The 25,963-nt window shown below is 47.1% G+C and overlaps 1 protein-coding gene across 4 annotated transcripts in view; it reads left to right on the top strand.

Moving 5' to 3' along the window:
- The window catches only part of CCPG1 (cell cycle progression 1), a 158,424-nt gene that overhangs the window by 13,147 nt on the left and 119,314 nt on the right, over nt 1-25,963 (top strand). For all 4 annotated transcript variants that reach the window (XM_063926127.1, XM_063926128.1, XM_063926125.1 and 1 more), the window contains exons 2-4: nt 10,504-10,568; nt 15,022-15,136; nt 15,219-15,298. In XM_063926127.1, the coding sequence (XP_063782197.1) occupies nt 10,509-10,568; nt 15,022-15,136; nt 15,219-15,298 (255 nt within the window). In that variant the 5' untranslated portion in view covers nt 10,504-10,508. The remainder of the gene's footprint in view (nt 1-10,503; nt 10,569-15,021; nt 15,137-15,218; nt 15,299-25,963) is intronic.

The raw sequence follows: 25,963 nt of genomic DNA, 5'->3' as shown, positions 1-25,963 counted from the left end.
AACCTCAGCTGATTCGGACCCCAGAGAAGACAGGCCGCGCACACCGGGAGTCTGGTAAAACAAATGGCAGTCACCAGGCGACATGAACCAGCTCCGGAGGGAGCAGGGAGAGGAGAGGCACCAACTGGGAAAAGTAAGGTACTAGAGCACCAGGGAAACAGGATATTTCCAGGATATCTGTCGGGAGCTATAGCAAGCTGCTGCCTACTCCATAGCTGGCCAAGACGCCCCCAACTTGTTCTGGGTTTACATATCACCCAGGTATTGAACTAAGTCAAAACGCTAAGTAGGATACAAATTCTTCACACTGCAGATTAATCTCTAAAGCAACTTTAAATATTATATCCTAAATACACACAAATCGCTTGTCACCAGAGCAGTATTAAGACTTGGGGGGGCACTTGAGACAGAGGAGCCTGGGGAAAGGGGGGATGTATATTGGACTATGTGCATATTAACTTTAAACCAATGATTTATATTAGATGTAAACTAATGCCTGGGTACTGTTAATAGCTTCTACTAATTGAGAGAAAACTATTTTATGTTTTCTTGTAGTGGATCAAAGACAAGTTAAGCAACTTTAAAATACACATGGAAAAATAAAATGTATAATTAATCTTGTCACATGCAAGAATAGCAGCAGCCTCTGTACTACTTACACACTGGGACAGGACTCTGGAGGACTCTGTGTGTGTGTGTGTGTGTGTGTGTGTGTCTCTCTCTCTATAAAACCGAATGCTCTCATTAGATAACAGGTAACACTGGACCCAGACACCCAAGCGGGGAGGAGGAGAAGCTGGAATCCCTCGTTCACTTATGCCTCACTCCTTCCTATCTCTCTACTGGTCGGGAAACTCTGTTGGTAGCTCATGAAACCTGATACTCTGAAGCTGGGAACACACTGGCCGATATATTGGCCGTTCTATTGAACAGCAGATATAGCACGGGTCCGTCGGCCAGTGTGTACGAGCGATAGGTCTGTGAACTCCGTCGTTCATGGACCTATCGCGTTAGCCCTGCTGCACAGCCGACTGCCAATATATCGGCAAGTCGGTGTGTGTATGGGCGGGCAGCCGACCGCCTGTACACAAACTGCAGCAGCCTGCGGTGCCTGACATCTGAACTGGGCAATGTAAATGCCCGCCCAGTTCATGACGTCAGTTCCCTACAGATTGGGCAGTGTGTATGCACAGCACACTGCCCGATCCGGCTTTAGATATATCTGCAGATCAGTTTATTTGCAGATATATCTTTAGGTGTGTACCCAACATGAGTCACTGCACTGCATATTGATGGTGACTCAGATCTGATCGTAGATGTGCTAAATTTAGCACATCTACGATCACTCAGACATGCGAGGGGACGCCCAGCACAGAGATAGTCCACCCCGCATGTCAGGCCCTGCCCCTCCCCTCCTGGGTCGCAGCGGCTGGGTGTGACGTCACGCAACCGCCGCGGCCCTCAATGCCTGCGTTGTCTGGACCGCGCCCTACCAACAGCGTTCTAACACTGTCAATCAGGCAGAGGCGATCGAAGCCATGAGATGCTCTCAGCATCTCACTGGGCCTCCCGTGGTGTACACGCGCAGTGCGCCCGCTGTGCGAGTGCACTCCCCAAAGCGCTTCAGACTGCGATCGCTGCAGCTGAATTAGGCCCATTGTCCTGCTAGTGGTGTCAGTGTGTTGCGGCCAGGGGGCACCCTGACAGAGGCGGGCCTGGGGTGCTTGTCACCCTACAGCTTTTCTAATTTCTCTGACGTCCTAAGTGGATGCTGGGACTCCGTAAGGACCATGGGGAATAGCGGCTCCGCAGGAGACTGGGCACAACTAAAGAAAGCTTTAGGACTACCTGGTGTGCACTGGCTCTTCCCACTATGACCCTCCTCCAGACATCAGTTAGAATCTTGTGCCCGGCTGAGCTGGATGCACACTAGGGGCTCTCCTGAGCTCCTAGAAAGAAAGTATATTTTAGGTTTTTTTATTTTACAGTGAGATCTGCTGGCAACAGACTCACTGCAGCGAGGGACTAAGGGGAGAAGAAGCGAACCTACCTAACTGGTGGTAGTTTGGGCTTCTTAGGCTACTGGACACCATTAGCTCCAGAGGGATCGACCGCAGGACCCGACCTTGGTGTTCGTTCCCGGAGCCGCGCCGCCGGCCCCCTTACAGAGCCAGAAGCGAGAAGTGTTCCGGAAAATCGGCGGCAGAAGACTTCAGTCTTCAACAAGGTAGCGCACAGCACTGCAGCTGTGCGCCATTGCTCCTCATGCACACCTCACACTCCGGTCACTGATGGGTGCAGGGCGCTGGGGGGGGGCGCCCTGAGGGCAATATAAACACCTTGGCTGGCAAATCATCACAATATATAGTCCCAGGGCTATATATGTGATAAATTACCCCTGCCAGAATCCATGAAAAAAGCGGGAGAAAAGTCAGCCGAAAAAGGGGCGGGGCTATCTCCCTCAGCACACTGGCGCAATTTTTTCTTCACAGTGCAGCTGGAAGACAGCTCCCCAGGCTCTCCCCTGTAGTTTTCAGGCTCAAAGGGTTAAAAAGAGAGGGGGGGCACTAAATTTAGGCGCAAATATGTGTATACAAGCAGCTATTGGGGGAAAAATCACTCAGTTATAGTGTTAATCCCTGCATTATATAGCGCTCTGGTGTGTGCTGGCATACTCTCTCTCTGTCTCCCCAAAGGACTTTGTGGGGTCCTGTCCTCAGTCAGAGCATTCCCTGTGTGTGTGCGGTGTGTCGGTACGGCTGTGTCGACATGTTGGATGAGGAAGGTTACGTGGAGGCGGAGCAGAGGCCGATAAATGGGATGTCGCCCCCTGTGGGGCCGACACCAGAGTGCATGGATAGGTGGACGGTATTAACCGACAATGTCAACTCCTTACATAAAAGGCTGGATGACGTAACAGCTGTGGGACAGCCGGCTTCTCTGGCCGCGCCTGCCCAGGCGTCTCAAAGGCCATCAGGGGCTGAAAAAACGCCAGTTACCTCAGATGGCAGACACAGATGTCGACACGGAGTCTGACTCCAGTGTCGACGAGGTTGAGACATATACACAATCCACTAGGAACATCCGTTGCATGATCTCAGCAATGATAAATGTGTTACACATTTCTGACATTAACCCAAGTACCACATAAAAGGGGTTTTATGTTTGGGGAGAAAAAGCAGCCAGTGTTTTGTTCCCCCATCAGATGAGTGAATGAAGTGTGAAAAGAAGCGTGGGTTCCCCCGATAAGAAACTGGTAATTTCTAAAAAGTTACTGATGGCGTACCCTTTCCCGCCAGAGGATAGGTCACGTTGGGAGATATCCCCTAGGGTGGATAAGGCGCTCACACGTTTGTCAAAAAAGGTGGCACTGCCGTCTGGGGATACGGCCACTTTGAAGGAGCCTGCTGATAAAAAGCAGGAGGCTATCCTGAAGTCTGTATATACACACTCAGGTACTATACTGAGACCTGCATTTGCCTCAGCATAAATAGTGCTGCTGCAGCGTGGTCTGATACCCTGTCAGATAATAATACCCTAGACAGGGATAATATTTTGCTAACATAGAGCATATTAAAGATGTCGTCTTATATATGAAGGATGCACAGAGGGATATTTGCCGGCTGGCATCCAGAATTAATGCAATGTCCATTCTGCCAGGAGGGTATTAGAGACCCGGCAGTGGACAGGTGATGCTGCCTTTAAAAGGCACATGGAGATTCTGCCTTATAAGGGTGAGGAATTGTTTGGGGATGGTCTCTGGGATCTCGTATCCACAGCAACAGCTGGGAAGAAAAATATTTACCTCAGGTTTCCTCACAGCCTAAGAAAGCACCGTATTTTCAGGTACAGTCCTTTCGGCTTCAGAAAAGGAAGCGGGTCAAAGGCGCTTCCTTTCTGCACAGAGACAAGGGAAGAAGAAAAAGCTGCACCAGACAGCCAGTTCCCAGGATCAAATATCTTCCCTTGCTTCCTCTGAGTCCACCGCATGACGCTGGGGCTCCACAGGTGGAGACAGGTGCGGTGGGGGCGCGTCTCGGGAACTTCAGGGACCAGTGGGCTTGCCCACAGGTGGATCCCTAGGTTCTGCAAGTAGTATCACAGGAAAACAGGCTGGAGTTCGAGGCGACTCCCCCTCGCCGTTACCTCACATCAGCCTTGCCTGCTGCCCTCGGAGAAAGGGAGGTAGTACTGGCGGCAATTCACAAGCTGTACTTCCAGCAGGTGAAATCAAGGTACCCCTCCTTCAACAAGGCCGGGGTTACTATTCCAAAATGTTGTGGTACCGAAACCAGACGGTTCGGTGAGATCCATTCTAAAATTGAAATCCTTGAACACTTATATACGAAGGTTCAAGTTCAAAATGGAATCGCTCAGGGCGATTATTGCAAGCCTGGAGAATTTCATGGTATCACTGGACATCAAGGATGCTTACCTGCATGTCCCTATTTACCCTCTTCTCCAGGAGTACCTCAAAATTGTGGTACAGGATTGTCATTACCAATTCCAGACGTTGCCGTTGGTCTGTCCCCGGCACCGAGGGTATTTACCAAGGTAATGGCCGAAATAATTATCCCATACTTGGACGATCTCCTTATAAAGGCGAGGTCCAGGGAGCAGTTGTTCGTCAGAGTAGCACTATCTCGGGAAGTGCTACAACAGCACGGCTGGATTCTGAATATTCCAAAGTCGCAGCTGGTTCCTACGACGCGTCTACTGTTCCTGGGTATGGTTCTGGACACAGAACAGGAAAAAAAAAGGGTTTCTCCCTGAGGAGAAGTCCAAGGAGTTGTCGTCTCTAGACAGAGACCTCCTAATACAAATACAGGTGTTGGTGCATCAATGCACGCGAGCCCTGGGAAAGATGGTAGTTTCTTACGAAGAAATTCCATTCGCCAGGTCCCATGCAAGGATCTTCCAGTGGGATCTGTTGGACAAGTGGTCCGGGTCGCATCTTCAGATGCATCGGCGGATAACCTTGTCTCCAAGGGCCAAGGTGTCGCTGTTGTGGTGGCTGCAGAGTGCTCATCTTCTAGGGGGCCGCAGATTCGGCATACAGGACTGGGTCCTGGTGACCACGGATGCCAGCCTTCGAGGCTGGGTGGCAGTCACACAGGGAAGAAACTTCCAAGGACTATGGAAATGTCAGGAGACTTCCCTACACATAAATATTTTGGAACTATGGGCCATTTACAATGCCCTAAGTCAGGCTAGACCCCTGCTTCAACACCGGCCGGTGCTGATCCAGTCAGACAACATCACGGCGGTCGCTCATGTAAACCGACAGGGCGGCACAAGAAGCAGGATGGCGATGGCAGAAGCCACAAGGATTCTCCGATGGGCGGAAAATCATGTGTTAGCACTGTCAGCAGTGTTCATTCCCGGAGTGGATAACTGGGTAGCAGACTTTCTCAGCAGACACGACCTCCACCCGGGAGAGTGGGGACTTCATCCAGAAGTCTTCCAAATGATTGTACACCGTTGGGAAAGGCCACAGGTGGACATGATGGCGTCCCGCCTCAACAAAAAGCTTAAAAGATATTGCGCCAGGTCAAGGGACCCTCAGGCGATAGCTGTGGACGCTCTGGTAACACCGTGGGTGTACCAGTCGGTGTATGTGTTCCCTTCTCTGCCTCTCATACCCAAGGTAATGAGAATAATAAGAAGGAGAGGAGTAAGAACTATACTCATTGTTCCGGATTGGCCAAGAAGAGCTTGGTACCCAGAACTCCAAGAAATGATCTCAGAGGACCCATAGCCTCTGCCGCTCAGACAGGACCTGCTGCAGCAGGGGGCCTGTCTGTTCCAAGACGTACCGCGGCTGCGTTTGACGGCATGGCGGTTGAACGCCGGATCCTGAAGGAAAAGGGCATTCCGGAGGAAGTTATCCCTACGCTAATTAAAGCTAGGAAAGAAGTGAACGCAAACCATTATCACCGAATATGGCAAAAATATGTTGCGGCTGTGAGGCCAAGAAGGCCCCAACGGAGGAATTTCAGCTAGGTCGATTTCTGCACTTCCTACAGTCAGGGGTGACTATGGGCCTAAAATTGGGTTCCATTAAGGTCCAGATTTCGGCTCTATCGATTTTCTTCCAAAATGGAACTGACTTCACTGCCTGAAGTTCAGACTTTTGTTAAGGGAGTGCTGCATAATCAGCCCCCGTTTGTGCCTCCAGTGGCACCGTGGGATCTCAACGTGGTGTTGGATTTCCTGAAGTCGCATTGGATTGAGCCACTTAAATCCGTGGAGCTAAAATACCTCACGTGGAAAGTGGTCATGCTGTTGGCCTTGGCGTCGGCCAGGCGTGTATCAGAATTAGCGGCTTTATCATGCAAAAGCCCTTATCAAAATTTTTTTATATGGATAGGGCGGAATTGAGGACTCGCTCCCAATTCCTTCCTAAGGTGGTATCAGTTTTCATGTGAACCAACCTATTGTGGTGCCTGCGGCTACTTGGGGCTTGGAGGATTCCAAGTTACTGGACGTAGTCAGGGCCCTGAAAAATATATGTTTCCAGGACGGCTGGAGTCAGGAAAACTGACTCGCTATTTATCCTGTATGCACCCAACAAGCTGGGTGCTCCTGCTTCTAAGCAGACTATTGCTCGCTGGATCTGTAGCACGATTCAACTTGCACATTCTGCGGCTGGACTGCCGCACCCTAAATCTGTAAAAGCCCATTCCACGAGGAAAGTGGGCTCTTCTTGGGCGGCTGCCCGAGGGGTCTCGGCTTTACAAATTTGCCGAGCTGTTACTTGGTCGGGTTCAAACACTTTTGCAAGAGTCTACAAGTTTGATACCCTGGCTGAGGAGGACCTAGAGTTTGCTCATTCGGGGCTGCACTCTCCCGCCCGTTTGGGAGCTTTGGTATAATCCCCATGGTCCTTACGGAGTCCCAGCATCCACTTAGGACGTCAGAGAAAATAAGATTTTACTCACCGGTAAATCTATTTCTCGTAGTCCGTAGTTTATGCTGGGCGCCCATCCCAAGTGCGGATTGTCTGCAATACTTGTATATAGTTATTGCTTAACTAAAGGGTTATTGTTGAGCCATCTGTTGAGAGGCTCAGTTATATTTCATACTGTTAACTGGGTATAGTATCACGAGTTATACGGTGTGATTGGTGTGGCTGGTATGAGTCTTACCCGGGATTCAAAATCCTTCCTTATTGTGTCAGCTCTTCCGGGCACAGTATCCTAACTGAGGTCTGGAGGAGGGTCATAGTGGGAGGAGCCAGTGCACACCAGGTAGTCCTAAAGCTTTCTTTAGTTGTGCCCAGTCTCCTGCGGAGCCGCTATTCCCCATGGTCCTTACGGAGTCCCAGCATCCACTACGGACTACGAGAAATAGATTTACCGGTGAGTAAAATCTTATTTTTTTTGTTCTATCTGTTTTTGTTTGCAGTTGTATTCATAATAGCTCGTTCAGTGTTTGGTCTGAGACACTCCTGGCCGGATAGCATTTTGGATGCATAATATTGTAAATCCCACTCTTTTATATACTGTATTCCCTTTTCCTATAATTTTGGAAAAAATAAATGCCTACATAATCTACCAAAAGATCTGAATGACTTCTAAACTTGTAATAGCAATTAGTTTATGTTTACTATTGACCTCTAATTTTATTGTTGGTTTTAGACAAAATAGGCTTATTTCACTTTCATTCCTTAAGTCAGGGGTGGGGAACCTTTTTTCTACCAAGGGCCATTTGGATTTTTATAAAATCCTTCGGGGGCCATACAAAAATTATCAACTTGAAAATTACCCTGCCCCCCAGTAGTTATGCCCCTTAGTGGTACTGAGTGGGGGACAAAAAAATGGGTGTGTCCAATTAAAATGGACATGATACACATATGCCCCCAATAGTGCAGTGCCAGATACACATATGCCAGTACAGTGCCAGATACACAATTGCCCCCACAGTGCCAGATACACAAATGCCCCACACATGCCCACCCACCCCACTGTGCTGCTCACCGCTGCTGCTGTGTGTCAGGGGAGGAGAGCGCAGCGTGCGCCTCTCCTCCCCCTTAGTGCTCAGTCCGGCGGCATGTGTCATGTCAGGGACCAGGCAGGGAGAAGAGCGCAGTTATGTTGGGCGGCTGCAGTGGCGTGTAGGACTTCAAGCCAGCCACCGGTTCGTGAGCCAGTCGGAGCTCGTGGACCTGCAGCGATAGCTCCTGATTGGCTGCCGGTCCGCAAGCTCTGATTGGGTCACGAATCGGCGGCTGGTTTGAGATCCTACCCACCACTGCCACCGGACATAGCTGTGCTCTCCTCCCTGCCCTGACAGCTGAGACACGCCGCCGCTGGACTGAGGGGCGGCGTGTCTCGCTGACACACAGCAGCAGGTGGGCCGGCACAAACGGCTTTGCGGGCCTTATACAGCCCGCGGTACGGAGATTCCCCACTCCTGCCTTAAGTGCATTGCAGTTTTCAAATTGTACCAGTGACGTGCGGTGGGGTGAGGCAGAGGATTTCCTTTCATTCTAATGTTTGCGCCAGAGTTTTGACTGTATAAAGTATCTGAAAAATATAAAGTATATGTTAGAAATATCTTCTTAGTATTATTCTAATAATTTTTATAGTCAAAACTATGGAGTAAAAAGTCTATGGCAGGTGAGCTGACCTTTTCGCACATCTGTGATCAAACTCACTAAATTTCCAGGAGTTTATACCTCTGCACTTGTGTATAATGCTCATATGCACCCTTTGGCTCATATATTGTGGGTAAATCGGGCTCTGGTACTAGCCATTGCCTCCTCTATGATTTACTTCACTGCACGTCCCTGAAAAGTATGTTATCAATGGAATTACTCCTTGTCCCTTGTCTCACAGTCTGTGACTCTGATGCTCTCTGTTTGCTATCCCAGGACACTGGGTCATTAAATGCTACTAAACTGTCCACCAGTTAGTGTCTAAGGGGCCTATTTATTAAATAATATTTGTTGGATAACCCACAAAAACACCAGTTTTCAGGGACATCCCCAAATATTAAGTATCCCCCAAATGTATTTACAGGGGACTGCAGCAGATAAAGGAGATATCTGCTGTGGTCCCCATTCTCACTTGTAAAAGCAGATCCCATAGGTTTCTATGGGGGTTGCTTTCTTTGCCAAATTTACCAAGCTCTTTGATCCTGGTAGCTAACGCTGTCTCCAGATGGCGTTATCCGTTGTTGCCTTTGGGCTACAGATCGCAAGAGTTACCAGCAAAGGTATCCGTATGATCTCTCCTCGACACTCTCCACTCACGCATGAGCAGTCATCAGACCGCGTATGTGCAGTAATGGGCCCGGCTCCTGAAGGAGAAGTGAACGCAATAGCGATCACTTCACTTCTAAAAAACCGTTGGGACGGACCCCTTTTGAAAACCCTGGCTCTGTAGCTGTATTTTGATACATATAATAAATATGCACCCCAAAATCTGAGTGTTTGATTTACCCTGTGTTCTGTCTGCTTGATAATATTGTATTGTTTGTCTGTTATTGTAATTTTTGTCCGTTTGACATTAGACACTTGATGGCACCATATTAATATAAGATGACATCAATCTGAGACATTGGGACAATTTTATATTGTATTAGTGTTTGCCTGCGACTTCGCCCACGTAGATGTCCTCTGGAATTTGTATTTGTTCATATGCTTATAGTCATTTTGGACTTGAGGAGCCTGCACGCTGCACACGTCGAAGATCAAGAGTCTGGTTTTTCCTTTATTGTTCATCCCCCTGTCACATTGAGATCATACATACAGTACCTCAGTATCTTTCTAGGTCACTAAGTTATACAATAGTGAAAACACCATTCAAATTCTTCCAGTAGTTTTTGCGTGATGCCGGGACAAAGAGACAAACAAAAATGACAACTATAGATAGATAGATAGATAGATAGATAAGATAGAGGCATTCTGACATTTGCATAACTGGGTTGATGATATGGTGCTAAATATTCTTTAGTCTTCTGTTAATTGTATTTAAAAGGTTCCCTTCACTGCACAATCATTTGTAAATACAAGTAAGCAAGAGATTGCTACGATAAATGGTTATCTATAGTGACTAGAATATTATTAATATAAAGTCTGTCTTAAAGGCCGTATTCATGGCCCGATTTGGGGAGAGATGTGTGCTGAGCGAACCGCTCAGCACACATCTCTCTCCCCACTCAGCACAGCGCAATGTGGGGGGAGACGGGGGGCCGCTCATTTCACCCAGCGGGTGAAATGAGCAACCTGCTAGATTGAGCCTGTATGCAGGCCAATCTAGCACCAGCGATAACGATGCACGGGGCCGCGCATCGATATCGCTGTGAGGGTACACACGGAGTGATCGCTGCTTAAAATCTAGGCAATCTAGTCAGATTGCTTAGATTTTAAGCAACGATCTCTCTGTGAGTACCCCCCTTTAGAGTAAAAGTGAAGTCTGTGGAGCACATTCAGACCCTTGTTATCTCCATGTTATCTTGAATGTGAATTGATAATAGCCCTTTCTGTTGTACTTCTAGCAAAGATGTCTGAGAACTCTAGTGACAGCGAGTCATCATGCGGATGGACAATTATCAACCATGAGGTATATATCTGTGCCATATGTGTGATATATATTTTATGTTAATTTTTAGTAAATATATGCAGTGAACGTAACACATTCACCAAACCCAGCTGTCTCATCCTAAGCCCTCTGTCCTATTCTCACTTTCAACCCCATCTGTTGTTACCCCTGTCTGTGTGCCCCTTCCCTTTAGAATGTAAGCTTTACGAGCAGGGCTCTTTTCCCTCATGTGCTTTCCCATCTGTGACTATCTTCTTTTTAATACTCCCTTCGACAGCACCAAATCATCCAGTTTTCTGCCGCCCTGACATTTATTTCAGTGTCGTCTGCTGATGCAGCTATGTTTATATACCTTGTACTTGTCCTATATTGTCTTGAACTGTCCTATATTGTCTTGAACTGTAAGTCACTGATTTCTTATTTTGCTTATTTGTTTATGTGGCGCCATATACATAAAGGATAATAATAAAAGATACATATTTAGTTTTCGGCATTGTGAAATGCTGTTTAGCTAGATATGGGAGTATATGCAATTGCGGTCGAATTCCCGAAATTGTCGAATTTCTGGACTTTTTCGCCAAAAAAAAAAATTGTCAATGCAATTCAGTACTTTCCGTCCAAAAAACGGACTTTCAAAATTCGACTTTTTGAAATTTGACTTTTGTCAAATTCGACTTTTCTGCAATGATACAAGTGCTGCAATTCGACCAAAGTATATTCAATTGAAGTTTGGAAATTCGACAACAGTGCTTTTAGACAGTAAATTCAACATTTTCAATCCGCCACACTTTGGTGGGTGAAACTAATAAAAAAAATTTAAAACGTGTTTTTTTTTGTTTGTTTTTTATTGATAATAGCATATCTATTTATATTAGAAGGGATTAGGTACCTGGTTTGTCTTTTTTGGAGGCACAAGTATTATTTATATATTTTTTAAAATAATATTTTTTTTTTAGATGGAATGGTAAAATTCAGAAAAAAAATGGCGTGGGGTCCCCCTCCAAAGCATAACCAGCCTCGGGCTCTTCGAGCTGGTCCTGGTTCTAAAAATGCGGGGGGGGAAATTGACAGGGGATCCCCCGTATTTTTAAAACCAGCACCGGGCTCTGCGCCTGGTGCTGGTGCAAAAAATGCGGGGGACAAAAAGAGTAGGGGTCCCCCGTATTTTATACACCAGCATCGGGCTCCACTAGCTGGACAGATAATGCCACAGCCGGGGGTCACTTTTATACAGTGCCTTGCGGCCGTGGCATTAAATATCCAACTAGTCACCCCTGGCCGGGGTACCCTGGTGGAGTGGGGACCCCTTCAATCAAGGGGTCCCCCCCCCCCAGCCACCCAAGGGCCAGGGGTGAAGCCCGAGGCTGTCCCCCCCATCCAAGGGCTGCGGATGGGGGGCTGATAGCCTTGTCAAAATTGAAAGAATATTGTTTTTTCCAGTAGTACTACAAGTCCCAGCAAGCCTCCCCCGCAAGCTGGTACTTGGAGAACCACAAGTACCAGCATGCGGGAGAAAAACGGGCCCGCTGGTACCTGTAGTACTACTGGGAAAAAAATACCCAAATAAAAACAGGAGACACACACCGTGACAAGAACAACTTTATTACACACTGCCGACACACACACACATACTTACCTATGTTGACACGAAGCAGTCGGTCCTCTTCTCCAAGTAGAATCCACGGGTACCTGAAAATAAAAGATAATTATACTCACCTCAATCCAGTGTCCAGATATAAATCCTCGTACTTGGCAAAACAAATAAACAAACACCCGATCCAGCGGACTGAAAGGGATCCCATGTTGACACATGAGACCCCTTTCCACGAATGCAGACACCCCCGAGACAGCTGTCACAGAAGTGTCTCTTCAGCCAATCAGCGAGTGCAACGTCCTTGCACTCTGCTGATTGGCTCTGTGTGCGTCTGAGCTCAGACAGCGCATCGCAAAGCCTCTCCATTATATTCAATGGTGGGAACTTTGCGTCAGCGGTGAGGTCACCCGCGGTCAGCGGCTGACCGCGGGTAACCCCACCGCTACCCGCAAAGTTCCCACCATTGAAAGTAATGGAGAGGCTTTGCGATGCGCTGTCTGAGGTCACACGCGCACAGCCAATCAGGTGAGCGCCACGGAAGTAGTGCTTCCTGATTGGCTGAAGGGACCTCAGTGACAGGAGTCACGTGGTGTCCCGGCATTCGGGGAAAGGGGTCTGATGTGTAAACATGGGACCCCTTTCAGTCCGCTGGTACGGGTAAATGCGGTTTGTTTTTTTGCCAAGTACGTGGATTTATATCTGGACACTGGATTGAGGTGAGTATAATTTGATTCACAGGTACCCCGGATCGTCGGAGACTGTGGCAGTCGGCGGGTCAACATAGGTAAGTATGTGTGTGTCGGCAGTTGTGTAATAAAGTTTTACTATCAAGGTGTGTGTCTCCTGTTTTTATTTGGATATTTTTTTCCCTGTAGAACTACAGGTACCAGCGGGCCCGTTTTTCTCCCGCATGCTGGTACTTGTGGTTCTCCAAGTACCAGCTTGCGGGGGGAGGCTTGCTGGGACTTGTAGTACTACAGGAAAAAAACAATATTCTTTACATTTTCACAAGGCTATCAGCCTCCCATCCGCAGCCCTTGGATAGGGGGGACAGCCTCGGGCTTCACCCCTGGCCCTTGGGTGGCTGGGGGGGGGGGGGACCCCTTGATTGAAGGGGTCCCCACTCCCCCAGGGTACCCCGGCCAGGGGTGACTAGTTGGATATTTAATGCCACGGCCGCAGGGCGCTGTATAAAAGTGACCCCCGGCTGTGGCATTATCTGTCCAGCTAGTGGAGCCCGATGCTGGTGTATAAAATACGGGGGACCCCTACTCTTTTTGTCCCCCGTATTTTTTGCACCAGCACCAGGCGCAGAGCTCGGTGCTGGTTTTAAAAATACGGGGGATCCCTGTCAATTTTTCCCCCGGATTTTTAGAACCAGGACCAGCTCGAAGAGCCCGAGGCTGGTTATGCTTTGGAGGGGGGACCCCACGCCATTTTTTTTCGGGTTTTTCCCCGTTTTTTAAAATCGCGGCAAAATCCGGCAAATCGGCTGTTTTTCGCCCGCGGGACTGTCGAATCCGTTTTCCATTGAATATGGTGAATTTCGGCAACCACTTGCCGAAATTGGACGGTCGAATTAAAAAATCGCGATAATTTGCAGCGATTCGCCGCTAATTGCATATACCCCATGAACTGTTTGCCATTTTGAATATCAGTACCTATTTGTTTACAGTTTAGAGTGGTTGGGCACCTTAAACGGAACTCAACCTGTAGAGAATACATTTGGTCTAGCCGTTTATTTTCATTAAAAGAGTGAAAAAAACGGAGAAGTGTTCCCTCAGGTACCCACCACCATAATCATAATCAGTTTATAATTAAATAATGTCAAAGGAATTATACATCCCGTATTCTGAGATTAATATCCACGTGGATCCGTCTTCAGTCAAATGTTTTACCATAAACACAGGCTGGCATGAAAAACAAGAATATATGGCATGTGTAGTAAAATCACAATTTAATTATACATACTAACACACATGGGATAAACATATAACATGCATCAAGGACTACCCAGAGTCCTGCTAAAACGGGGAGCCAGAATAATTACCAGCAAGTTTGAGAACCGATGGTAAACGGTTCTCAAAACAGTTCTAATTACATTCACCCAGCGTCTCTCCGGAAAAGTCCACTGGATTTTTACTACATATGCCATATATTCTTCTTTTTCATGCCAACCTGTGTTTATGGTAAAACATTTGACTGAAGAACGATCCACGTGGATATTCATCTCAGAATAAGGGATGTATAATTCCTTTGACATTATTTAATTATATGCCGATTATGATTATGGTGGTGGGCACCTGAGGGAACACTGCTCCGTTTTTTTCCCGCTCTTTTGTCAGATTTTGGGGTGTTTTGGAGGGTCATCCTTTGGGGATTGTGTAAACCTATAGGCTGCCTTGTGATTTCTGCGCAATTCAAAGGTTTTCCGAAGGAATCATTTTGTATTTTCCAGTTTATTTTCATTAGCCTTCAGTATGACAAATCTCTGAACTCAGAAAGCCCCTTTGTTTAATTCTGCAGGGGCTTAGACATTGTCTTTGCACTTGCAAGCTTCCATACTCCTTTCTGATAAACTGAGGAGGGAGTGTTCTGGTGCAAAATGACAGAACAGTATTGCCGTCAGTCAGGAAGCTGTTGTCATTTCTTGCCTTGCTTCGAAACCTCTGGCTCTTGGAGAAGATTATAACAAATGGCTAATGGCATTATTCTTATGTGGGACCCTAATTAATTGGACAATAAATGGCATTATAAGGAAGGGATATCACCAAAAATACTTGTGTAGAGATACAAATACTAATATTGACAGTGGAGAACCTGTTTAAAGGTTTGTACAAACATTGTTTATTATTATTATTCTACTTGTATGTGCATTAGGGCTCGGATATAGAGACCCTACACTCTGAAATGGAACCCATTTCCGACCATACTTTAGAACACAGTACAACGTTTATAGAAAATGGTCAGCCAGATTCACCAGACGGACTTCCAGGTAATAGAAGTAACAATCATTCATAAGGTTAGAAAGCCAATTCAAGTTTATGTGTAAATTGACATGGTTTCATGTATTGTAGATGCCTGCAGAAATGAGGCTACTGCAGCAAGTGTAGAAAATATTCCATCCAGTTTAGAAGAACATCCACAATCTACTGAGGTACTACATGCATTTCTTTATTCTATATTGGATGTATAGTGTGAGAATAAGGCACTCATAGCATAACTATATGGTGACGCATGGTACTACAAATGTGACGTGTGTATTGTACAGCAGCGGTTTTCATTGAGGGCAGGTCGGGGCAACCTGTTGTGAAACTATACGTCCCAGCATGCTGTGCCACAGTTTTAGTATTCCCTAATAGCAAAACTGTGGCAGAGCATGCTGGGACTTGTAGTTTCACAACAGCTGGAGAGCCACATGTTGGTCAGGCCTGATTTAGGGTGTCGGAGGGTTGAGGCTGGGATGTGTAATATGCATATTATAATTCCTCTTCATTGGTGAAATGGTAAATGGGGCGGGAAGTAATGCCGTCCAAGTTCAGTGAACGTGCGGAATGCCATCCGAACTCAGAATTATTATTTTTTAAAGGGGCAATCATTTACAAGACAAAACCATGCCTTGTAAGTGATTGCCCCTTTAAAAAAATGTCTGAGTTCAGCCGGCATCCCACACGGCCGCTGAACCCGGGCGCCATTACATTCCGCCCTTTGTATGCCAATCGACACCTGAGATTCTCTGCATTACATGCATTATAGGAATTGGAATACTTTGAGACAAGGGGTCTTAGATGGGGATGTAGTAGCAAACTGAGTACACTAAGTGCACGGAACAGGATCGGTAGCTAGATATGTTCATGAAGGAAGGAAAAGGTGATTGGGGATGCTCTGGTGTGCATAGTGGAGAATAAGGGAGGGTGTTAATTCAGGAGCTAATAATTGTATGGGTAAAGTAAAAAAAAGGATAAACAGTCCCACACACTTAACAAGAATAATATATGTATTAAATTAATAAACAAGCATACACCATACATGTATACTATAATATATACAGATTAATTCATAATGCACAACAAATACAAAGCTAAGTCATGAGACCATGGGCTGGATGTAATGAACTCTGACAATTTTTTTTAAAGCGGCAATCATTTACAAGACATGGCCGTGTTTGACTGGGAACCCTCACCTCCGGCCAACTCGGACTTCATTACATCTGGCCCCCTATCTCCAGAAGAATATAAATACATTAGAGAGAGCGTACAAAGAATGGCAACTAATATGGTGCATAGCCTACATCACAAACCTTTAGATGTGTACACACGGTGAGATTTTGGCTATCTTCGATTTTGACTATGCGATATGGACAATGGGCCCGATTTCAAGTTAGATTGCTAATCGCAACCGCAAAAATCATGAAAAGGATACTGGCGCCTTTCCTGCGAATGCACCCGCATTTTCTGCGGGCTCCCGCAGAAAATGCGAACGCCTCTGCCTATCAATCAGGCAGAGGCGTTCGCTGGACGGGGGGTGGCATGAACGGGGGCATGAGGTACAGGAGTGCTTTCTGTAACCTCCAACACGTCCCTTATAGCCACAATCATATATTGTATACTTTTTGCCAATTTATGATCTATCTCTCTGGATTCACTATTGTCGACACAAGAATCAGAATCCATGTCGGTATCAGTGTTTACAACATTTGCAAATGGTCTCTTATGTGACCCAGAGGGGCCGCCCGCATAAGGAATAACAGCATCCTGAAAAATCACATCTTCCACAGATTTTCTCCAGCATGCAGCCTTAGATTCAGACTTATCTAATCTACGGTTAATCAGATGCATACTGTCACATAGCTCTTTCACCCATGCAGGCTCTTGGTGTGCCGGTAGCGCCACCACATTACAACTCTGTGTCCCTAAAATGGCTTCCTCCGGGGAGGACGTCAAGCAGCCGCCGCGATCAGAAAGCAATTTCTGCTTCATCAAGGGGGGATAGCGGCGGTCAGCATGCTGGGCGGCCTTGCCCTGCGATGGGCAGCCACCAGCATGCGATCACAAGGATTGCATATTCTGCTACTTAGCAGAATTTGCAGTCCAACCTGAATCAGGCCCTACGTGTGTTTGCGATATTTACTATGTATTATATATACTGGAATATTTCTTCTTTCTGTTCAGCTGTAATTACATTCTTTGGATTCACCAATATGGGTCTGTTTGCTATAGGCAATGGGTGTGATGTGTTTGGTCGACAGTTGTAATGTCAACATGCATCAGGTCAACATGCTTAACAGATTATCTGGGATACCCCTTATGAAACTGTGGAACACTGTATTTACTTATGATTCTCATTTATGTTTGGAAATTAGTGCTAGATGTCATCATAGATATATGTGAAGAATACACAGTATTTAACTTTTCCATATATTAATACATACATTTGTATATACTGCAAGATCATCATGCATAGTAAATTGGCATTTATACATTTAAATTCATTGGTTGCCTAAGGAATTTTATTTAGCATTATTACTATATTTTGTTTGTTGTTTCCCAGTGGGATTAGCTATCCCTACTTTACATCAGCTGACTTGTTGTCACTCTATATAAAGCTAGCTCCAAGAGATAACGATTTTTGTTCTTTTACATTGGAACTTGTGTTGCTGGCTCTGGTCTGTGGTGAGATGCCCTACATTTAGACTTATAGAAATGGCTTAAATGAATATTATAACATAATCCTGGGTACATTCATCTGAACATTACACATTATTGTCTTATACTGTATTCTGGGATACTTGTGAAACATCTGCATTTTTTCCCTCTGGCTATATTGCACGTGGCAGATTTTTTTTTTCTTTTAAGCCTGTCGTGTTGCTGCTATATGTTCCTTTTTTTCCTCATACATCCTAGAGGATGCTGGGGACGACATCAAGACCATGGGGTATAGACGGGATCCACAGGAGACATGGGCACTCCAAAGACTTTTCATTGGGTGTGAACTGGCTCCTCCCTCTATGCCCCTCCTGCAGACCTCCATTTTAGAAATGTGCCCAGGTCGACTGGATGCACTCTGAGGAGCTCTACTGAGTTTCTCTGAAAAGACATTTGTTAGGTTTTTTATTTTCAGAGAGATCTGCTGGCATCAGACTCCCTGCTTCGTGGGACTGAGGGGGCAGAAGCAGAACCAACTTCCTCAGAGTTTCATGGCTCTGTTTCTGGCTGACAGGACACCATTAGCTCCTGAAGGGAACTGAACGCTAGCCGTGTCTAGATGCTCACTCCCACAGCACGCCGTCACCCTCCTCACAGAGCCAGAAGTCAGAAGACAGGTGAGTATGAGAAGAATGATCTTCAATCAAGTAAGTGACGGCTGAGGTGCGGCGCGGCTGGCGGGAGCGCAGCGCGCCATTGCTTCCCACACACACAGGCACTGCAGGGTGCAGGGCGCGGGGGGGGAGGGTGCCCTGGGCAGCAAGAAAAATACCTCAAACTGGCTAAAAGGGGGCATAAGATGCCGCTGGCACAGCCCTACCCCCGCCAGTATAAATATTGTCATGGATACTGAGGGGCTGAGCTTCTTCCTCAGGCAGCCAGCACACTACTCAGCACCATTTTCTCTCTCTCCTCAGGCTGCAGAGAACACGCTGGTCCTCTCCTCCACTTCTGACAAGTACAGGGTGCTATAAAGGGGAGGGGGGGGGGGGGGGCCACAAAGCGATTGTAGTGCATTTGATAGTGTATATTACTATTTAAAAGCGCTTTTGGGCTGTGGACATACTGTGTTCACAGGCAATACTGGCGCTGGGTTTGTGAACTGGCTGCTCCTATCCTGTGTCCCTCTGACAGATTTTACTGTGGGTCTGTCCCCAAAATAAGTCCCAGTGTGTCTGCGAGTGTGGTGTACACGTGTGAGGCATGTCTGAGGCAGGGAGTTCCTCCCCGGAGGAAGCCATTTTAGGGACACAGAGTTGTAATGTGGTGGCGCTACCGGCACACCAAGAGCCTGCATGGGTGAAAGAGCTACGTGACAGTATGCATCTGATTAACCGTAGATTAGATAAATCTGAATCTAAGGCTGCATGCTGGAGAAAATCTGTGGAAGATGTGATTTTTCAGGATGCTGTTATTCCTTATGCGGGCAGCCCCTCTGGGTCACATAAGAGACCATTTGCAAATGTTGTAAACACTGATACCGACACGGATTCTGATTCTTGTGTCGACAATAGTGAATCCAGAGAGATAGATCATAAATTGGCAAAAAGTATACAATATATGATTGTGGCTATAAGGGACATGTTGGAGGTTACAGAAAGCACTCCTGTACCTCAGGAGAAAGCTTATTTATGTAAGGAAAAGAAATCCAAAGTCACGTTCCCTCCTTCACACAAACTAAATGCTCTGTTTGAAGGGATGTGGGTGAATCCTGATAAAAAATGTTGTATTCCCAAAAGGATTCACATATCTTTTCCTTTCCCGGTTGAAGACAGGAAAAAATGGGTGTCACCCGCTGTGTTAGACAGTGCACTTTCCAGGTTGACAAAGAAGGTAATTCTCCCTGCTCCTGGCACAGCTTCTCTTAAAGAGCCGGCAGACCGCAAAATGGAAACGACATTGAAATCCATTTATGTTACCAATGGTACACTGCTCAGGCCCACTATTGCCTGCGCATGGGTGAGTAGCGCTATTGAAAAATGGTCAGAAAGCGTGTCATCAGAAATTGACACGATTGATAAAGATGAGATACTCCTTAAGTTAGGGAATATCAAGGACGCTGCCACCTACATGCTGGAAGCAATGAAGGATATTGGACTCTTGAGTTCACAAGCCGCTACCATGGCAGTATCGGCTAAGCGGGCGTTATGGATTCGCCAGTGGAACGCGAATGCAGATTCCAAAAGAAACATGGAGGCTCTCCCATATAAAGGTGAGGCCTTATTTGGCGATGGCCTGGATGCGTTAGTCTCAGCGGCTACCGCAGGTAAGTCAACATTTTTGCCCTCTGCGCCTGCACCGGAAAAAAAGACCTATCACCCGCAAAGGCAGTCCTTTCGGTCCAATAAATACAAAAAGGCGAGAGGTCCCCCTTCTTTGCAGGTAGGGGAAGGGGAAAGAAGCCCACACCAGCTCCAGGTTCCCAAGAGCAGAAATCTACCCCTAATTCTGCCAATTCCCCAGCATGACGCTGGAACTCCCTTGCGGGAGGCCGCTTGGGTGGGGGCACATCTCAAACTCTTCAGCCAGGATTGGATTCTGTCTAGCCGGGATCCCTGGGTGTTGCAAATAGTATCCCAGGGATACAAACTAGAGTTTCAAGACGTTCCCCCATGCTGATTTTTCAAATCGACCTTGCCAGCTTCTCCGCCAGAGAGAGAAGCAGTAACAGCGGCAATCCAAAAATTATGTTAAGACCAGGTTATAGTCCTGGTACCGTTGCCACAACAAGGGCGGGGTTTTTATTCAAGCCTCTTTGTTGTTCCGAAGCCGGACGGCTCGGTCAGACCGATCCTAAATCTAAAAGATCTGAATTTCTTCCTGAAAAGGTTCAAGTTCAAGATGGAATCACTTCGGGTGGTGATTGCCAATCTGGAGGAGGGGGACTACTTAGTGACGGTGGACATAAAGGATGCTACCTGCATGTTCCCATTTATCCTCCTCACCAGGCTTATCTGAGATTCGCGATTCAGGATTGCCATTACCAATTCCAGACGTTACCTTTCGGTCTCTCCACGGCGCCGAGGGTATTCACCAAGGTGATGGTGGAGATGATGGTCCTCCTTCATTAGAAAGGAGTCAATATAATCCCTTATATGGACGACCTCCTGATAAAGGCGAGATCCAGGGAGCAGTTATTACAAAACATATCCCTCTCCCTGTCAATACTCCCAACAACACAGGTGGATCATAAATTACCCAAAGTCACAGTTGGAACCGACGACAAGGTTGTCTTTCCTCGGGATGATTCTGGACACATAAGTTCAGAGAGTATTTCTTCCGCTGGAAAAGGTTCTGGAAATCCAGAAAATGGTAAAACAGATATTGAAACCATCAAGTGTGTCGATCCATCAGTGCATTCGGTTGTTTGGGAAGATGGTGGCGGCCTACGAGGCCATACAGTTTGGCAGGTTCCATGCCAGAGTATTCCAGTGGGACCTGTTGGACAGGTGGTCAGGGTCACACCTACACATGCACAGAAAGATAATCCTGTCGTCAAAAACCAGGATTTCTCTCCTGTGGTGGTTGCACAGCTCTCACTTGCTAGAGGGACGCAGGTTCGGGATTCAGGACTGGGTCCTAGTAACCACGGCTGCAAGTCTCCGACGCTGGGGAGCAGTCTCTCAGGGAGAAAACTTCCAGGGACATTGGTCACAACAGGAAGCCTGCCTTCACATAAACGTTCTGGAGCTAAGAGCCATTTACAACGGCCTTCAACAAGCGGTACATTGTCTTCAAGACCGTCCCGTACAGATCCAGGCGGACAGTGTAACAGCAGTCGCATACATAAACAGGCAGGGCGGAACGAAAAGCAGAGCGGCAATGGCAGAGGTGACAAAAATCATCCGCTGGGCAGAAAAACATCTACAAGCTCTGTCAGCAATATTCATTCCGGGAGTAGACAACTGGGAGCAGACTTCCTCAGCAGACACGATCTCCATCCAGGAGAGTGGGGCCTCCACCAAGAAGTCTTCGCAGAGGTGACAAGTCTTTGGGGAGTTCCTCAAATAGACATGATGGCGTCTCGTCTCAACAAGAAGCTTCAGAGATACTGTTCCAAGTCGAGAGACCCTCAAGCAGTAGCAGTGGATGCACTGGTGACCCAGTGGGTGTTCCGTCAGTGTATGTTTTCCCTCCACTTCCGCTGATCCCAAAAGTACTCAGGATCATAAAAAAGACAAGGGTTCGAGCAATCTTCATTGCCCCAGACTGGCCAAGAAGGGCTTGGTACCCAGATCTTTGGCCTCTTCCTCCTCGGGAGGACCTGCTGTACCAAGACTTACCGCGGCTACGTTTGACGGCATGGCTGTTGAGCGCCGTATCCTAGCCAGGAAGGGTATTCCTAAGGAGGTCATCCCCACCCTTATTCAGGCCAGAAATGGTGTTCTTCCAAAAACAATTGGCCTCTCTTCCAGAGGTTCAGACGTTCGTGAAAGGGGTTCTGCACATCCAGCCTCCATTCGTGCCTCCAGCGGCACCATGGGACCTTAACGTGGTATTGCAGTTCCTTCAATCGGACTGGTTTAAGCCTCTACAAAAGATAGAGTTGAAGTTTCTCACTTGGAAAGTGGTGATGCTTTTGGCATTGGCATCCGCAAGGCGGGTGTTGGAATTGGGGGCCTTGTCTTACAAGAGCTCTTACCTGATTTTCCATGAAGATAGGGCAGAGTTGCGAACATTTTCTTCCAAAGGTGGTTTCTGCTTTTCACATAAACCAACCTATTGTGGTGCCAGTAGTTACTGACACATTCACTGATTCAAAGTCTCTAGATGTGGTTAGAGCTTTGAAAATCTATGTTGCTAGATCAGCTCGTATACTGAAAACAGAGGCTCTGTTTATCCTGTATGATCACAACAAGATTGGCTGTCCTGCTTCCAAGCAGACTATTGCATGTTGGATTAGAAATACGATTCAGCAAGCTCATACTACGGCTGGATTGCCGTTACCAACGTCGGTAAAGGCCCACTCCACTAGGAAGGTGGGCTCATCCTGGGCGGCTGCCCGGGGGGTCTCGGCATTACAACTTTGCCGAGCAGCTACTTGGTCAGGGTCAAACACATTTGCAAAGTTCTACAAGTTTGACACCTTGGCCGATGAGGACCTAAAGTTTGGTCAATCGGTGCTGCAGGGTCATCCGCACTCTCCCGCCCGTACTGGAGCTTTGGTATAGACCCCATGGTCTTGATGTCGTCCCCAGCATCCTCTAGGACGTATGAGAAAATAGGATTTTGATAACCTACCGGTAAATCCTTTTCTCCTAGTAGGTAGAGGATGCTGGGCGCCCGTCCCAGTGCGTACTTTACCTGCAGTTTAGTTATTACAGTTACACAAGTTGTGTTATCTTGGTTTCAGCATGTTGCTGCAATTAGTTCATGCCTGTTGGCGTTTGTTATGTTGAATGCCATGTGTGCGGCATGGTTGAGGGTGCGAGTTGGTATGTATCTCACCACTAGTTAAGTAATTCCTTTCCTCGAAATGTCTGTCTCCCTGGGCACAGTTCCTACAACTGAGGTCTGGAGGAGGGGCATAGAGGGAGGAGCCAGTTCACACCCAATGAAAAGTCTTTGGAGTGCCCATGTCTCCTGCGGATCCCGTCTATACCCCATGGTCCTGATGTCGTCAACAGCATCCTCTACGGACTAGGAGAAAAGGATTTACCGGTAGGTTATCAAAATCCTATTTTTTAATTTTTTTATTTTTTTTTTTACATTCTATCACATTTTACAACTGTAGAAAACCACACAGAAATAAAATAAAAACCCCACAGAGCACAATAAACATAATGTAGGATTGGTGCAGTCACTTTGGGTAATACATTCCATGGCTTATATATTCCACCTTGAAAGGTACCAGGTGAGGCAGCCGCCTTGGGCTCATTATGTAGGATTACCACGGGTGGAATAGGTTACCCCTAGAAGAGATGACACAAAATGGGGTTGTTGCAATGACTTAACAGTAGGAGTAAGGCCTAACATAACGTCATAACCATGTATTTTTCATTCCATCCATGAGCGTATCAGGTGAGGTAGCCATGTTTGGCGCACTACAAAAGTTAAACGGTGTGAAAGTTCATGGAACACATACATACAGTATATTGGAAAACTGATACATAAAGGAAGAAAAACAAATGAAACTATGGTGATATCCTATACAATCTATGGTGACAATAATCTAAAGATATAAGTAAAAATATAAAAGAGTAAACTTCGTCCAGCCACTCAACTGTTCATGGGCGTATCCCATGCTTAAATGTGTGGTCCCATCGCACGCAACCAAACTGCTGTGTGCAACAAGACTGCAACTCTAGACTGCCTTAAACCAGAGCTGGCTTTTGTGGAGAAGTTTATTACTTCTCCAGTGACACCGCTGCTCCATGGCTGAGTTGCATCACCATACTTTAGTATGGTGAGTGCGATTCATTAAAAGATGGAAAGCAGAGCTTTCCTCTTCTCCTGTGTGTTCAGATTCGCTATCTCAGGATGGTGTAGTCTGAATGCCGTGACAAAATGGGCAGGGAAGTTGATTACTTCCCTGTCTTCTGCCCGGCATCCATTCTGGCTCCGCCCCTTTGATATCCTAACAGCCACTGCAGACTTTGTGTGTTCCGCCACCAGCACATTTGCAGGAAGGACCTGCCCTCGCCTCCGCTCTTCTCCCACTTGACCATAGCTGATAGATTTAAGTTTAGAAAAGGAGAGCTACAACTAGGGCACTTAAAAGTACAATGTTATTCTATTTATCCTGACACACGAGTTGACTGCAAGTGCGGCAGCTTTGCAACAGTGGAAATAAATGCAGATATTCTCCTGTGTGCAGGGGCGGATCCAGAAGAAAATGATAGGGGGGGCACCATGGAAGGGGCAAGTACATTTGCGTGCGGCTTCAGTGCATGTGAAGTGGCACTTCTTATACAATGCCCACAGTTGTAGCGCTCATTATGCAATCTCCACTGTACTGGTAGTGCCCCTTATATAGACCCCATAGTAGTTGTGCCCCTTATACACTGCCCGTATTGCCCCCAGTAGTAATGTTGCCTGTAGTAATGCCCCCAGTCATTTAGCGCCCTAGTAGTTATGCCCCCAGTGGTAATGCCCCTGCAGTTATGACCCCAGTAGTTTACACCCGCCCCCTTTAGTTTAGCCTCCCAGTGGTAATGCCCCCAGTAGTTTGCCTGCTTGTAGTTTAGCCACCAGTAGAAATGCCCCCCTGTAGTTTGCCCCATTGTAGTTTAGCCCCTGTAGTTATGCCCCCCTTGTAGTAATGCCCCCAGTAGTTTGGCCCCTGTAGTTATGCCCCAAGTAGTTTGGCCCCCCTGTAGTTAAGCCGCCAGTAGTAATGCCCCTGTAGTTACGCCACCAGTAGTAATGCCCTCCTGTAGTATGCCCCCATTAGTTAGCCCCTTTGTAGTTGGCCCCCAGTAATAATGTCCCCCAGTAGTTTGCCCCCAGTAGATGCCCCCCAGTAATAATGTTCCCCCCAGTAGATGCCCCCCAGTAATAATGTCTTCCAGTAGTAATGCCCCCTAGGAGTTTGCCCCCAATAGATGACCCCCAGTAATAATGTCCTCCAGTAGTTTGCCCCCTAGGAGTTTGCCCCCAATAGATGACCCCCCAGTAGTAATGCCCCCAGTAGATGCCCCCCAGTAATAATACCCCCAGTAGATGGCCCCCAGTAAAAATGTCCCCCAGTAGCTGCCCCCAATAGATGACCCCCCAGTAGTAATGCCCCCAGTAGTTTGCCCCCAGTAGTAATGCTGCCTAGGAGTTTGCCCCCAATAGATGACCCCCCAGTAGTAATGTCCCCAGTAGTTGCCCCCCAGTAATAATACCCCCAGTAGCTGCCCCCAGTAGTAATGCCCCCAATAGATGACCCCCCAGTAGTAATGCCCCCCAGTAGTAATGTCCCCCCCGTAGTTTGACCCCGCTGCACTAAGGAAGAAAAAAACATCATACTTACCGAGCCCCGTTCTCGCTTCCAGACCACTGCAGTCCTCCTCTTGGTGTCCGCTCCTCAGCACTATGAGAGAGACGTCATGACTGACGTCTCTCCCATAGCGCACGCCGCACAGTGACAGCGCCGGAAGCCGGAGCTCAGTACTGAGCTCCGGCTGCCACTG

The sequence above is a fragment of the Pseudophryne corroboree genome, chromosome 6, assembly GCF_028390025.1.
Source record: "Pseudophryne corroboree isolate aPseCor3 chromosome 6, aPseCor3.hap2, whole genome shotgun sequence".
NCBI classification, from domain to species: Eukaryota; Metazoa; Chordata; class Amphibia; order Anura; family Myobatrachidae; genus Pseudophryne; species Pseudophryne corroboree.
Note: the sequence above shows the minus strand (reverse complement) of the source record. Positions and strands in the feature narration are given on the sequence as shown.